The sequence below is a fragment of the Tyto alba genome, unplaced genomic scaffold (genome assembly GCF_018691265.1).
Source record: "Tyto alba isolate M040663 unplaced genomic scaffold, T.alba_DEE_v4.0 Super-Scaffold_46, whole genome shotgun sequence".
Lineage (NCBI taxonomy): Eukaryota > Metazoa > Chordata > Aves > Strigiformes > Tytonidae > Tyto > Tyto alba.
This window is the reverse complement of record NW_024881322.1, coordinates 5,476,328-5,492,687: the sequence shown is the minus strand read 5'-3', so window position 1 is coordinate 5,492,687 and position 16,360 is coordinate 5,476,328. Positions and strand designations below refer to the sequence as shown.

At 37.7% G+C, this 16,360-nt stretch overlaps 1 protein-coding gene across 1 annotated transcript; it reads right to left on the bottom strand.

Annotated features, from left to right (window-relative positions):
* On the bottom strand, positions 1-13,952 carry LOC104364231 (prostatic acid phosphatase-like). Its single transcript, XM_009970827.3, has 10 exons — positions 13,839-13,952; positions 12,396-12,491; positions 9,780-9,866; positions 8,982-9,134; positions 6,745-6,843; positions 5,525-5,620; positions 2,949-3,081; positions 1,622-1,704; positions 630-736; positions 1-157 (listed from the first exon to the last, which is right to left on the bottom strand). Exons 1-10 carry the CDS (start codon positions 13,950-13,952, stop codon positions 1-3), a joined length of 1,125 nt encoding a protein of 374 aa, XP_009969129.3.
* Positions 13,953-16,360: the final 2,408 nt, after the last annotated feature.

Below are 16,360 nucleotides of genomic sequence, written 5' to 3'. Positions count from 1 at the left end.
CTACATCCTACATTCTCTTGTCCAATAATGTACTAGGACTGGAGAGAGCAACTGAGTAAATCTCTCCAGTGGACAGCGAAATTTGCAGCCAGGGAGAGTGAGGGGGTGAGGATCTCTCAAAGAATTATTCCGATAGTACATTTCTATGGTGTATTGCCTGTTTCAAAATAGAGAAGGGTTAAAATTAAGTTAGGTATGCAGAACCACACAGCCTTTACATGTTGTAAAGATTGTACTTTGGGACAAAATTTTAGCTAGCTTATTTGTCTGGCTATTAATATGTATCATTAGTATTCTGAAGAGATCTTTTTAAACAATAGATGGTCAACACCAATCTGCATGTAGTATGTCTTTCTGGTAGAGAGTCAAGGAGTTAAGTAGTTAAAAAGGATAATGTAAAACCTCTTATATCTGTAATGAAGCAATATATAGGGAGTTTTCAGGCTACAGTGCTGTAATTCTGCTACTGTCAGTAACTGCTAAATTGAGTCAAATTATAATAATTAAAATGAATCTATAATCTTTTCCCATGTAGTGAACCTTGTGTATCCGGTTTAATTAGTCTGAGGTATTCGTAAATGTCTTTTTAGAAAAGGTATATGTTAGCAGTACAGCTTGCAGATACTTGCCCATTTTTTTCCTGGTAAAGTTCAAAGAAGTGACAGGCACTGTAAGGAGGCAATTTCCCATTGAAGACATTGAGTGCCATCTGTAAGGCAACAATGGTGGTTGCGTGCTGTAAATAGAAGAAACCTTTAATTATAGGCCTGTTGAAAATGATTGCTTGTACCTATTATTTAAGAGTAAGTCCAGTACATTATCTGTCCACTTAACATTACTTGTGCGGCCTCAGTAATACTTGCACTCTGCCCTCTGCAACTTTGAGCAAATACTGTCCTTTATGGCTGTACAAACTGAAGTGCTGCATGTGTGAAGTATACATATATGTAAATATTGAAGAAGTCCTAGTCACTTGCAGTTATCACCAAAGTTAACAGGAGCTGTTAAAACTTCTTTTGAAAAGAACTAGTGGCTTTGCATGATAAGTAAACAGTATTTGAGATCAGACCAGTATGCTCTTTGGCTGATATGTACTTGATAGGTCATAATCTAACTACAGTTTAGAAATAGGAGCTTTTTACCAAGAGTAATGAAAAAATTTCCTTCTCCAATGACAGTGTTTGCACATTCTAAAGAAAAATATAAAGTCCTAATGGTGTAACTACCTTCATAAGACCTTCTAAAATAACTAACTTTAACCTAATTTTCCTTATTTTTTTTTTCCTTTTGCATATGAAAAAGATGCAGGAAGCAGGAGTTTTGTTCTAAATTATCTTTGTGATAGAGGTTCAATAAAACAGGAGGCATGTTTTTTCCAGTTCTCTGTTCAATCAAAACAATATTACAGTGAAACAAGCCATGACATCAGGTGGAAAACGGAATGCTGCAGGTCTCAAAGTAGCAACTGTTCATTTAAAAATGAAAATAATCCAATTTTATTTAAAGTTACCCAAATAAAAAATGCTTGTAGCTGTATTTCATGACAGAAAAAAAGTTTCATGGCTTTCACTGCATTTAATAACTGCAAAAAGGGAGCATAAAAGAAACAGAAAGGACTCACCGCAGAATACATAACCATTTTTTGCTGATGTGAAGGCTTTCTAGCATCTGAGATACGCTTTAGAATAGTTTTTAAAAGAATACCTAAAAGAAAATGGGGAAGCAATGTCAATGAAAGGGATGTTTGTGTTAACATCTGCATCACTTGTTGCTGTTTTAACACAGTCTGTCTTTAAATGCACCAGATTTATTCAATTGACTCTATAGGTAATTGGTGCGGAGTGCCCTGGTTAGTTCTGATACTATCTTTTATATGAACAGTGGGCCTATTTTACTTCTGTGTTAAAATGGTTTGGGATTCCCTAATAGCCTCAACCACTTCAAACAGTGTATATATGCCAGCAGAACAGTGGAAGAAGTGATGAATACCACCCTCTTTTGTGTGTAACTCCAGTGAAATCCTGATTTCCAGAGAAAAAGAAAGAGCATAGCATTTGCACTCTGGGCTTTCTTAAATTATGTGTTTGTCTGTATTTTGTTAATGTTAACTGCTGAAAAGTTGTAGGACAAACTATATGAATCAAATCAATGGCTGTGCTAGTATGTTAACATAAGGTTGGAATCTTGACAAATTAAAATCCTAAAATGAGAACTATATATGCTAACAGAATTAAGACACACGTATTGTCTTCAGCCACTGGCACATTTTTTAATAGCAATTGTTGGTAAAGCAAGAGCAGAAGTTTGAACTTTGTGCTTAGTTTTGTAAGTTGGAGCTCCAAAAAAGCAAACAAACTGATCTATGCTTATATGTGATTTGTCTTTGTAGCACACAGATCCTGACTATACAGTATCCATATAAAACAAAAATGGGACCCAAAAGCTGGCAGTGGATGAATGGAAGAGAATGAGTGATTAAAAAGGTATAAACTATTTTTAAATTTCAGCTACTATTTTGCTGAGAAAAATAAAGTTTAGAAGCAGTTTAATAGTCTAATTTTAGTACTCTCAGTAATAGAATATGAAGACTGTTAGGCAACAAAGTTGTCAACCTAGACATTATTACAAATAATATTTTGCTAAGTAAGTAAGCATGGTGTCTTACATAAAATTCAGACTTGATTCAGTTTATCAAGAATCTGTATATTACTTTGGATTTCTTATACAGTGCAATCAAAAGGATACCTCCTTTATAATGTTGGATTAGGATATTTGTGATTCATATCCTCACAATTTCTCTTCCCATTAGGCAAAATATTTCAGTGCTGATCACCAATATCATATCATGGCATTTCATAGTTCTACTGTCAATAGCAACGTTTATTATTGCACTCTTTCTTCTATCCCATTCTACTCTTGATTTTAAATGGGGTAAGAATTCGGCTTACCTCCCTGCAAACGTGATTTTTGTATTTGTTTGTGGAACCCAAATTCCGCCTGCAATAACAATTCTGAGAGCTTTATCAGCTTGGTCCTGACACCATGAGTAGCCCAAACAGGTAATGTGTAATTGTTAATATCCTACAGTGAAGAAAGAAAACATGGTGATTTTCTTACTGATTCCTACTGCTGTTGTTTGTTCCTGCACAAAATGGTTGTCAGAACAAATTTGAATGTTTCACTCAAGTAGCATTTTCTCTTTATAGTAAGATAATGACTTTTGCATTTAGACAGCTGTAGAATTTCTGTTTATAGCATCACACCAAGTAAAACAAATTTAAAGGACAGTGTTCGACAAGAAAAGGAAAAATAATACTAAAAATTTTTCAAAAAGCAACTGGCATTATTTATGCCAATAGCTAATGCAGTTGTCAGATGCAACAGATTCACTTTATGACTCTTTCTTTTTCAGTCATCTACTGGGTTATATCCTGAGATCTTTACCATAACAAATCCTATATAGATGTCAGGATTTTAAGAGCTGGCAGCTCTGAGATATAAATGAGGTCCAGAGATCAAGTAGGAATATGTATAGCTGTAATTCAGATGTGCAGGACTATGAGGTATATGTATAGGAATTAGATACATAGATGGAATTCATACCTACTTATACCAGGTCTATTGGATACTGATACAGTCCTCAAGCTAAAGTAGAATGGATTAGTTGTTCCATGGGGACACAGCCCAAGATATATTAATGGTCACAACTGTGAGAAGGGAAGATATGCCAAACACTCCTCATTTGAACTACCTTGAATTCATGTTTAAACAAGGTTGGTATCTTTCCTTTATTTCACTGTAACCTCTGTGAACGTGAGCTATTGGACTGAGCTCACCAGCTGGTGTATTCTTGTAACAATGCTAAGGAAAATGCCAACTGTTTAAAGGATTTGTTTAAACCAGTGGAACAATAGAACGTGTTAGGTAGAACCAGCTCAGGTCACAGTGTATCACTTTCACTTTTAACAAATCTGATTTGTGTCCTGAGGGAATAATTGGCTTGTTGGATGCTATTTAAGACAAGTGCTGTAGGCAAGCAAGCACCTCAGTCTCCGTTACCTGAAAGTCAGATGACAGACAATAATAAGAAATATAGAGAGATTCGTGCTACTGTTGTTTCACAAATTGTGTTAAAAAAAAAATACGTAAGAAAGCTGTCTTTTTATGCTTGAAAGAGTGAAAGTGACTTTTACAGCAGATGTCTTAATTGATACTCCCATAGTCTTCTCTGAGTAGTATGAAAGACCAAAGCTCATCAAATCTAACACTAGAAGGAAAAAAACAACTAATTGGTTTTGTCTTCCAGCATTTAGCTAGATCCCCGATGGGAGCTGTCATTTTTGCACATTTCTCTGGTGACACAGGTTTCTCAGTATGATATAACAACTGAAATAAAAGGTGGTGGTCCTGAGCCATCCTGTATTTGGAAAATATAAAAGGGTGACCTCACTGAAATTACAGTGAGGTGTCCCAACAGGTTAGCATTTAATTTACCGTAAAGCCCTGGCTAACATTCCATTCAAGGCTGCTTTGACCAAAGTTGGACCTTTACAGAAACTGCAGGACAGATGTTAAACTCATTAGCATCACACCCAAATATTACATGTTGCTTGTGAAATCCACCTTAAAACTGCCTCAGTTTTCTAGGGGATATCCCAATATTAATGACAATTTATGATTAATATTTGAGTTTAAAAATAATTCTGCATTAAAGCGTTTGTAGAATATGCTGCCTGCAACAATAAATTCATAACACAAGTCTCTATAATTTTCACTTGCTTCAGGTAAGATAAGTCCAGACTTTGAAGTGATATGAAGTGAGGCTTGTTGATAAATTAAGGGCACTCAGAATTTTTCCAAATCTCAGCCAGAGGTGTCAGACTGTGAGACCCGGATACCCATGACAGTTGAGCATCACAGTACCCCTTTTGTTATAAAATCCACGCTTCTTTGTGATGTGCTTGGTTCATTTGCTTAGAACAGGCTCCCAGACTTTCACAAATAGATTTTCCAATGGATGGTTAATTCCTGAAAATACTCTGACCACTATTGTCCATAGGCAAATAATGACTTCTCTTGCTTATACAATTTGCATAAAATTTTTGTGGAACCATGCTTATGTTTTTTGACAACGACATATTTAACTCCTGTCTTATCTCTATGATGGGGTTTGGAGGAGTAACTGGACAACTTTATCCAAAGGTATGCTTTTGCCTAATTCTCCATATGCAGTCACTGATAGGATCTTGGATTTAGTAGGCCATTGGTTTGTGTTCCTTAGAGTGGTGGGCAACCCACCGCAGCCTTACGCAGTCATAGTGTCTTTAGAGGATATTCAGTTGCAAGTTTGATGTTAAGTGAGGGTTTCTGAGGAAGAAGCTGAAAATAGTCTCTGGTTCAGAAAAGTTTGGAAACACAGAACTACGCTCTTTTGATGTCTTACAAACAATAGAAATAAGAGCTTAAACCAGTTTTGAGGAAGTGTAAGTATTTCTATTGGACCCTGGGAATTTATTTTCTTTACCTCATATTGTAAAGTGTCAGAGAGCTTCCAAATTCTTTCAGTGCTCAACTTCTTCAATGGGTATCCTGTATGAGTGGCTAAAAACTTCAGAAATGGCTGAAATACAAAAAAGCAAACTTGTATGTTGTACACAGGGCCTTTTTACATCATTCCTACACACTTCCATACTAGTACATAGTGAATTTTAGAACGCAGATAGTCTTTGCACTTTTCACTTAAGCAACTAACCGTTTCCTAGTGGTAAGAGAACTTGGCCTATTCATCTAGACAAGGTTGGTGGTCTGAGTTCAGATTTGAAATATGGTGGTGGTTTATGCTTGGTGGGAATGTTCAGAAGGGGTTAGAGTAGAGGGAACATATATATGAGGAACTCTGGCAGAAATCAAAAAGTGCTTTGAGGAAATGTGATAAACAGAATTATTCTGATGTGGGTACTGAGCAGAAAGGAGGTATAATGTAAGTTTGGTAAAACTGGGAATTATAATTCACTTGCATGTAATACCCAGGTGCAGAGACAGAGACAGATGGCTGAGGCCAGTGGCTAAAGATGATAGAAAACCAGGTGAGTTTGATAGTGTCATTTTGAATAAACCTGTGAAGAAGAAGGTTGCAGCAGAATAGACAAGTGATTGCATACTCATGGCAAAGATTTTGATGGTGGAGAAAGACAGGAAAGGGTACGTTACAGTGGCAAGAATGAGACAAAAGTGAACACCTGAGTGAAGACTTTCAGTGTGAGACATGAACAGATACTTGAGGAAAGCAGTGAGGCTATTGTGAAAAATCTGGGGAACTGAGCTGTGAGCATTTTGTGGTGGAAGAGGAATCTGAACTAGCAGAGAGTTATATAGACAGAGACATCAGAGGAGTTGCTTTACATGGGAGTAAACAGAGAGTATTGGAGTGATTTGAGAGGTATTGGCACTGATTTGATCTGAGTTTTTGTTTTGTCTGCTCTCCTAGAAGGTAGGTGGAGAGGTTTTTTGCAAGATAGTCAATAATTTATCTTTTCTATGACTTGCAATTTTCAATCGGTGGGAATAGCCCAGTCCATCTGGTTCTATAATGTAATAATTTTTTGGCTGTGTCGTCTACACCCACTGTGACGATTAGAGATGTGGAAGGAGCATATTGATTGCCATTTTTTAAACCTACCTATTAGGTAATGTTGACAGAAGTGATACATTTTAATTAGATTTCCAGAACTGAAAATACTTTACCCTGTACTGCTTGAGCTGCCTTTGGAAATCCCTTGTTGCAAACGTTTCTCTCAGAAGCTCATTGTATTTTGGGCAGTGTGAGAAAGGTAAGTATAGCAACTGAAAAGAAAATTGCAAAACATTAGTTAGGCAAGGTGCTTCTTGTTCTGCAATTCAGTCCTTGCAAGATTGTTGTTCTGATTGGCTGCACTAGTTAGGACAAGCTGAAAAATAATTTGGGAATGTAGTTTTCAAGGATATTCATCTTCAGGACTGTAAGAGTCATACTGATGACTACATACAAAATGATCCTTAAATGTTCAGAGAAGTAATAGCTGCAGTAGTTCAAAGTTAAAGGATTTGTTTACACAAGTTGAAATTTGTCCCTTGACAGAAGACTAACACAAGCCCTCACAAACTGCTTTGTGCTTGGCTTCCCCAGGGATGATTTCACTCATTGTGTTCAGTCCTTCTTTAAACACACCATCACCTTTTTGCAACAAATTGCCAAGCAGCAGCTAGACTGGAATGGGAGTCTTTGTGTATACTCAGCTGTATTAAGTGGGCTTACCAGAGCTCCATTTAGTTCAGCTAAATTGTAGAAGCTTATGAAGTTTCTATAACTCAGCTTCATCTTTCATTAATTCAAGATATATGAAGGTTAAAGGTTACATGTGAGTGGGATAACCTAATAATCTGTTATTCATTTATATGAGCTAAACTGAGTTTATTCTTGTTTGAAGTTTTTTGTGTTAAATTTTAAACAAAAGTTTAAACAAAATTTGATACCGAGTTATTCTTAGTGTTTTTCTCTGATGTGCTTTCTGTACTTTTTCCAGCAATACAACTCTAGCTATATAGTTCCACAGTCAAAAGAACTTTAAAAAGAACTTGAGAGTACTGAAGGGAAATTTAGCTTGGAAAGCTTCACAGGAATTCCTCTATTTTTTTAGAAGCATAATCTGTTTATTTCAGAAGGTAAGAAAGTCTTTCTGAATTATAACCATAGGTTCATGAAGAGGCATGACTTTACCAATAAATGATGGACACTTGGTTTGGGTAGTAAGATACATGGTCTCAAGCTTACCCTGTATATGTAGTAAAGATTAATAGGGTTAAAACACAAATAGTGGAAAAAGTATGAAAAATGCATATGTTTTATGATTTGTTTGAATGTACTTACTTGCTTCACTAGATGTGAATGAGGTGCAGTGCTTGCTTGCTGAGTTTGATAGCGGTGTTGATACTAGCCAGGTATTCCTGACTGTTTGCTGGGGTACCACCGTCTGTGACAGTGTCAGAGACAGATCCTGGCTCTACGCTAGGCTGTGTGCATGCACAGGAAGACACGTGTCTCCATATCCTCCATCTTCCTGCCCTTATCACCCAAAGGTGAGAATCATTGCTCCATGACTGTATTTAACCTGAATCCCCTGTCACAGACTGTGTTAACTAGACTTGTAAGCCCACACAATTTATCTTGCATAACATGTGCAAACTTCCTCCTCCAAACTAGAACTCATACTGTACACTCCTGATCCTTCCTAGCTTTTTACCATAAGTTTTCCACAAATGGGAAGCTTCAGCTCCAGTCATCTGCCCAGCTTTCCCCTCTAGGACAAGTATATGCAGGCAACAGTGCTGTTGTCCACACAATTCCTTACAGCTCCAAGGTGAGGAGCTGAGGAAGAGAGATAAATAAATACATTGCTCTATAAACTCATGCTTTTAAGGCTCTGAGTTTTCCTTCTTTTTCTCTTTTACTTTTTTCACCAACTCTCAAAGTGCGTTCACTGATCTTCAATGTATATGAAAAACAATCTTGTGAGTCGATTCTCATTGTAATTAAAATCCCAGAATAATTCTTTTGTCTTTTCCATTGACTGTGGACTAAAAAATGTTGAAGCACTAGTGAGGTATGCTTCCTCTTCTCACACAAAGGAAGTCATGTTTGTTAGGGTTAGGGTTAATCTACTTCTGTAGTATTTTACTCAAATTATATATTAATTATTTTTCTCTCTACCTAGGACTTCTGTTTTTCTTTTTTGTTAACTCCAAGTTTCTGTTATGTAAGTCCATTCCTGCGGAAAATCTTGACAATAATTCTATTCAACTTATTAGACCTTTCTGCACAATGCTTGTAACATAATATGTTCTTCATTGCCTTTACCATGCCCTTTATCCTGATCCATTACTCTCATATCCTACATATTTTACTAATGATTTAGAGAAAGAAAGTGCCCCTAGTTCCTACTCACATTATCATGTGACAGTGGCACCGTGTGAACAGGAATTGGCTGCCAAAGGATTCTGGGGTTCCAAATCTGGCCCTGTGTCGGTGGATACAGCCCGGCAAGACAGGCCTGAGCACTCATAAGTGTGTGATCACAGTCAGTGCTTTGAACATAAATCTGAAGCAAGGAAAAAAAAAAGAAAAAAAAAAATCGTAAAGTCATTTCTCCTGTTAGTTGTTTTTTTTGTTTTGTTTTTCTATTTTTGTCTTGGTAGGAAAGAAGGGGACTAGTACTGTGCTGGGGGAGATGGCATTAAAGTAGAGTGGAATGAAGAAGAGCCATGAGCAAGAAGGGGGAGGGAGGAAGAGTGAAGCTGGACTAGGACCTTGGAATAAAATTTTGGTGCTACATGGTAATAATTACCATAGGTATCCTAGTGAAAAGCGTAAGACTGACTCCATTTGACCACCTAGGTATTGGGACATCATGTATGCACTGAACTGCTGGACCCTAAATGAAAACTAAGCTGTATCTGCAACGCATATGAAAGTGTAGAATTGGAGATATCTGACATAGATACTCTGCCATAAAGCAGTCAGGCATATGAACCTGATATTCAGCCTAAAAAACCTGTCACATGATTTTCAGTTAACCATCAGCCTGAATAAAAGTTGAGCCACAGTTTCAGGGATACTTTGAAATTACTTAGGCTTCAATGGGTATTAAGTTATCTCCAGCCACACCAGGTTCAGACTCTCCCGCATTCAGGAATTCCCATTAACATCCATGAAGAACATCTTCCCTCCCAGATCCAGTACTTGCCTCACACTGCTTGTATACAATACTCAGGAAATAAGAGTATCTCCTCCGCATGTACTGGCCAAGCTCGTACTGTTGCTGTATGCCAAGCTGTAGAAGTAACAGAATAGTGTAAGAGGCTCAAGAAGTGTGTTATGCATCCATTCCTATAACCAAAAAAATGAGATAATATTTCATATTATTTTGATAAAGACATTTTTCCTTTCTAAAGTGAAGGAGGAAAAAAGACAGGAGAAAAAAGCAGTAAAGTTGCTGCATTTCCAGTATTGGAAAATATTAGATATGTCTTCTTGATGGATGTGGTTTTGCATTTTGGTCTACAGAAAGCTATGTGCATGTTTATCCAAGCTAGTAAGACTGGCTGAGGGGCAGGATGACTTAAAGCAGGCATAGAGATGTCTCAACACAGTCTGACTAGTTTCTGCTTTATTGCTGGCTCACAGCTGGTTAACCAGGTGTGCAGACAGAGGAACCACCTGTCCGTGAAGACACATCCAGGATATGAATCCCATAGAGTATCACTAGTGCTTCCATATGGAGGCTACAGTTTTAGCTTGAGCAAGGTCTTATTTTTCAGAGAGACAGAAAATCTTGAATATAAGACTTGAAGTAGAAGTCCTCTAAGCCTTCAGGTATTTTGCTGCAATGGTTTATTAGTATCAACAGTCTGAAACATTTGATTCTTGATTCTTGCTTGACTATGTCCCCAGCTTTCAGCCACTGGATCTTGTGCTTTTGAATTACACATTCTTTGACATCACACGTCTTATTCCCTGTACGATTATAATCAATGGGACGGAATCAAGTCACCTACTTAATCTCTGTGTTAAATTAATAGATGACAATTCTCTGCTTTCAAAGCAAAATGAGTTTTCTAGCATCAGCATTTTAGTAGGTCTTTGCTGAACGTTTTCCAATTTACCAACATAATTTTGTAAACGCATGACATGACAATCACAGGCAATGTCCCTGTAATGGTCTCAGTATTGTCATCTTTTTACTCATACCTGGTGTATCCTGGCCTAACTTGAAATATATGCAACTTAGCTCATGTAATCACTGCTCTTCAGTGGGATCTCAGCTAAAGTGATTACTCACTTCTTCCTAAAATCTTTTTCTAATCCATAGGATTATAGGATAATTCATGCTGAAAGGGACCTCAGGAAGTCTCTAGTCCAACCTCCTGTTCAAAGCAGTCCACTCTGAGGTCAGACCAAGTTACTCAGGGCTTTATCCAGAGTGCCAGACATGCCCCAGAGTGTGTGTATGTGATCACCTCTTTCTGTTGTTGGGTTTGTGCATCCAGTTTCCTAGGGTATGTGCTTGGCCTAAACGTCTGCCCTGACTTGCCTAATATGTGTGTTGTTAAATCCTGACACCTGGGTCTTGAAGCCTTCCATGCCCTGGAGCAATGTGGCATATAGTGCTGAATTCGCATAGTATATACGTGGAGTGAATGAGTCGCAGCTGCATTCAGGCATAGGAAGCTGGTCTGTGACTCCTGCTTTCTTCAAGGGAAGTGATATGAAACAGGCCTGACCTTGCACTGGAGGTCAGATTGGCCTCCTAAGAATGGCAAAGAAGAAGCCCTCAGGGTGTTCTATTCTGATTTGATGGAGACCTAGTTCTCCTAGAAGAGAGAAACGTGTGCATTGTGCTTGACCCACCGGCCATAAGGTGTGTGAGCCAACTTATTCTACAGCATCCTAACATAGGCACACACCCCACAGTCTGCCTACACATGCCCAATAGCCATTTATCCGGGACATCCAGACTTTTGACACATCTAAACTACTTCAGTGAGGCTGCCTGGTTCCCAGAATCCTGGGCAAACAACTGGTGGATTTTTCCATGCAAACAACATCTCCTGGGGAAAAAGGAATGAAGCGCAGAGACAGTGGGTACTACTGGTGGGAGCTAAGCAGAAGCAGAGTTAAAACCACCCACATATTTCCTCACAGCCTGATAGTGCAGGAGTTCACCCTCAGCTCTGTTCACAAGAGGAGGCAGCTAATACAGATTACAGTTAATGCAGAGACATAGTTTCTGCAGCTGGACTTCACAAGTCACCTCAGCTGCTGCTAGTTACTACCATCAGCTGATACATGTATGCGAGCTCAGCTCTGCTGTATTCCACCAATGCCTGCACTGAAATAGCTAAGCTTTAAATCAACTTTCCCTGGCACATCACAAGAGAAGTTTCTGTTCATACTGGTCTTAGTAGCTCATGAGCTAGGAAGCACTCCTACTCAGCAGAGATTGAAGGAGGCCTGTGAGCATTTCCACCACCTTGTGCTACTGATTATTAAAGCTTCATGTTTGGTCTCAGGTGAACTGTGATGGTCACTAGTGCCTGGCTCCTCCCAGGAGACCCCAGTCTGCAATCAAACAGCTCAACATGTGCTGCTACTGGACCAGAAAGGGCTGACTCTGTGTCATTTAAAATCAGTGACTGCTCATAGTTGTAGCTTCCTGTTAAATTCTTTGGCTGCTCTTTTGGAGAGCTGTATATGGCAACCTAATAGGGGCTTTCTCCAAGTAAAACAAAGTTCCTAAAACCAAATGTCAACAAACTGCATTGCAATATCTCAGTATATTGGCCCAGGTAAGTAAACAAACCTTGGTAAGCTGTCCGTATCCCTGCTGCCTTGCAACTTCTTTGTGCTTGTCAGTTGGAAAAAACTCCAGTGGAGTATGATCACCATGGCGAAATACCTGATAAAATAGATGGAATTTCGTTCATGGTACTGGAATTTTTGTGATGAGTAGAATTCGTGTAGTCACAAGGAATATTCAGTGACAGTAAGTACTGTATCTGGCAGGTGCTATACATATTCATGTTGGTTTTCTTGGGTCTAGATAGCTAAAATACCTGTTTGGTTTATTTAGACAAATGTAACTCTCCCTTTTTTCCTAGCATTTGAAAATTAGTTAATTTAAATTTGTGCATGTTATAAAAATTATAAATTATCTTAATATATATTTAAAGGGGTTTTATATGTTTTAGGAAGTATAGACCACAACTTTCAATCAACAGAAAACAGAGGTATGTAAGTAATTGTCTAGAAATATTAAACACTAATATTTTTGTAGGACTAACTGGGAATTCAGAAGGAAAAAAACCCCAACTACTGTTCTAGATACATTTTTTTGTGTCTGACTTCCATGAAGCATGCTTTCTTGGCAGAAATTAGCCTAAAGAAAGCCATGTACTCACTTTTTTTATCACAAGAGGTGATAAAAGTGTCCTCTAATATTTAAATACAGACTAAACTGTTACTCTGAAATCACTGAACCTGTTCTGGAATTTCACTTCAGATAAGATACATCTATAAAGATACATCAAGATTTTTCATTCCTGCAATTAATTCTCTCCTCTTCTGGCATAATTCCTGTAGATATGTGTCATATAATTTTAAAATTTCACCATCAGATTTTTTTTTTTATTAATCCAAGTAGGGAGAAATAAAATCAAAAAACTGCAGCACAATAAGTATATAAGTGATTTACAAGCATGTGTGATGTTCAGAACAATATTCAGGCTTCCTGTGAACAAACAGTATGTCATAATCATTGTAAATAGCATTTGTTTCACTGCGCTGGTGCTGTATCGCTTATTTAATACCATTGTACACTTGTTTGAGTTTCACACAATGAAATTTGTTTTGCATATTAATCTATTGAAACCACTGGAAAAGTGAAACTCTTCCATGGTAAAGAAGGTTTTTGCACAGTTGATATATAGCTATGAAATCCTCTTTTTTACAATTTAAAAAAAAATTTTGTGTGATTATTCTCTCAGTGAAAAAAAAAAAAAACAGTCTTTGTCAATCCAGAAAGTTAAGTTCATCTAGGACTGCACAAAGAAGATGAAATTATAAAATCTTATTTAAAATTGAGGATTTCTTTGTACAATGAATTAGAGAATTTTGAATGAAATAGAGAATTTGCATGAAACGCTTAAATACTCAAAAAGTGCCCCTTCCCCCCTACTTTAGAGTACAAGAGTAGTAAGTGACAAGTTTTGAAGAAATTCCATTTGCCCATGAACTATCTACTTACTATGGACACAAACTTCAGTTTTCTTTTGGCTGTCGTTTGGTGAAGGAAGATGCAGAAAAGGCAGAACGTGAAACACAGGCTCCAAATCCCACACACCAGCTGCCTTGCTCTCATCCTGAGGGTAGCTTTCAGCGATTTTGCCCACCAGGATCCCTGGCTGGATGTGGTGATACAGCAGATATGTGGCTAAGAGGGGAGGAGTCAGTTGTGCTCAGTTAAGTCCCAAAGCGGACTGTGAGCTTGCCTCCTCCTCCCTTTTTACCCTTCTTGGGTTACTGCTTTTCAGGGGTTTAGTGAAATAAAATGTGTATTTTGCACTTAATTTCTGTGTCCCATGTATAACATGAAGTGGAATCTCTGAGCCCTCTAGTTGCTGCTGCTAGTACTCGCAAGGTAAGTGAATGTGGAGAACTAGAAGTTCCCTTCCATTAAGCTAGAATTTACTATGGGTCAGTCAGCCTTCCCAAAACTGAAAATGCTGCAGATGTGCCATCTCTTGCTGTATGCAAAAGAGCTAGTAAACCACCCTCATTCCTAGGGCTCCCACAGTCTTCTCCGAACACTTGTACTGGAAAGCTAGAAGGAGCAGTGCTGACAATTGTTCTTTTTCTAAAGGATCTCTGGATTGTTCCCTGGATTTGGCTGTAGTCTGTAGGAGGAAGTAAACTGAAGAAGTCTTTGTTGTGTGGGAGCAGGGATAAGCCTAAACTCACTGCAAAAAAAATAAAAATACATAAATGAACTTTTAATTTCTACAGTAGATTGACTATGTCTCCAATGGCAAAGTGTGTGCCACCGTTTTCTTGAACTATCCCCCAAAATTTCATACAGTTAGGTAAATTTTTTATTTTCAAATTTCTCTTGCTGTAAACACTCTGACCGTTACAGCATGCATAAATCAAAAGTTGTTTCTGTAATTTCCCCAATGTATTTTAACTAGAGAAAAAATTGAGCTAAGACAGAATTGATCTTCCAAGTTTATTGGTCTATGTTCAGTCACATTCATGTGTTAATGAAAGCCCTGTTAATAAGAGAAAATTGAAGGGGATTTCTTAATAATCAAAAGCTCTCTGTATGTAAGAATTTAAGAGAAATTATTGAAAAAATAATCATGTTACTACCTAAAAAGTTTATATAAATCTCAAGCTAGTTTAAGACACAAATAACAAAACTTTCCTTCATAATGGTTAGCTATAGGCTTGTCTAGTGGGATCAGTTTTCTTTCCTGAAGTAACAATGCCACATCCTTCACATCTGTCAGAGCTAAAGAGATTCTTCTGTGAAATATTCTGAGGTCAGACTTTTAGTGCAAGACGGTTCATCTGTCATTTCTTCTTTTGTGCCTGACAAGTCTGACACACTCATGCAGAAATAGAAAAATCTGAGGAGCTGCCCCTGTTTATTGAGAAAGAAAATTAATTTTTTTTTTTTCTTTTCTTTAAATGGGGGACCTGGAGGAGATGTGGTCCAACTGATTAAAGCTATTCAAACCCTCTACGTTTTCCTGCCTCCACTGGTTGTCATACTTCAAAAATCTCTTTGAAGAGACTATGTGTTTTGCTGTTTCTAGAGAACATGACATCAGACGTCACTCTTAAAATACACTGCTCTGCAAGGCAAGGTTTTAAATTAGACCAACTAGTGTTGCTGAGGTAAAATAAGCAAGTTCTCAGAATTGCAAGGTTCTGTTCAGGTTCTTCAGATACTGTAGATATGTCTAGTAGGGACAGCAGATACACAGGAGCAGGAAGGTTTAACTGTATTCTTTTTAAGTATCCATTGCCTCACACTTTATATGAGATTTCTTTAACAAGAAAAGTGAAATTGCTTTTATGTTGGAGATCACAAAATATTAGTGTAAAAACTGATATTTGCTTCCTTTGATCTGATTTTGGTGCTGCTAATTTTGTGGGAAGAGGCACATAAAAAGCTGGAGTTATTTTAAAGTTTACCACGTTGGTTAACTCTGTTCCTGCTGAAGGTCATAGAGGGAGAATGAAGCAGCGTGCTGTGCTGTGTACTGGTGTTCCTGAGACTGAAACTCTGGAGAGCAGGAGATGGAGCTTTCTTGGCAGCTAACTCATACCTACAGAAATCTCTTGTTGCAGGTGGTGAGAGGTGTGAAAACTATAGCTGCTTTCAAAGTCAAAGCAACTGCTTCTTTAATATGCCTGCAGCCTGTGTCAAAACAACAGTTGAAGGTAGAAAAGGAGATAATGATAAAGACAATAAATGAACCTCCCTCACTGGCTTGGAAGTACAAAGCAAAACATGAGCTTTAGTTCATATGTCTTTATCTTACTAATAAACCTGATGAAGTATTTATGGGATCATGATAAACATAATATTATTAAGCAAGTAAAAGTACGGCTTTGTGTTGTGTCCTGTATTGTGAGATCTGAAAAGTCAGTATGTTAAGAAATGCTGCTGGATCTCTGACGTTTAGGGAATGTAAGTTCATTAACAATCTTTCAGTGCTCTAAAGTAGGTTCACAGTTTAAGTGCTATTATTGTATTTAAAA

Excerpts from the sequence above, each read along its gene's own strand:
- LOC104364231 (XM_009970827.3), bottom strand. The coding sequence starts at position 13,952 with ATGAGAGCAAGGCAGCTGGTGTGTGGGATTTGGAGCCTGTGTTTCACG. Across the intron at positions 5,621-6,744 it reads GGCAGCTCAAGCAGTACAGG|CCATTTCTGAAGTTTTTAGC; the intron begins GTAAAGTATTTT and ends TTTGTATTTCAG. Across the intron at positions 737-1,621 it reads AAATGGTTATGTATTCTGCG|CACGCAACCACCATTGTTGC; the intron begins GTGAGTCCTTTC and ends TTCTATTTACAG.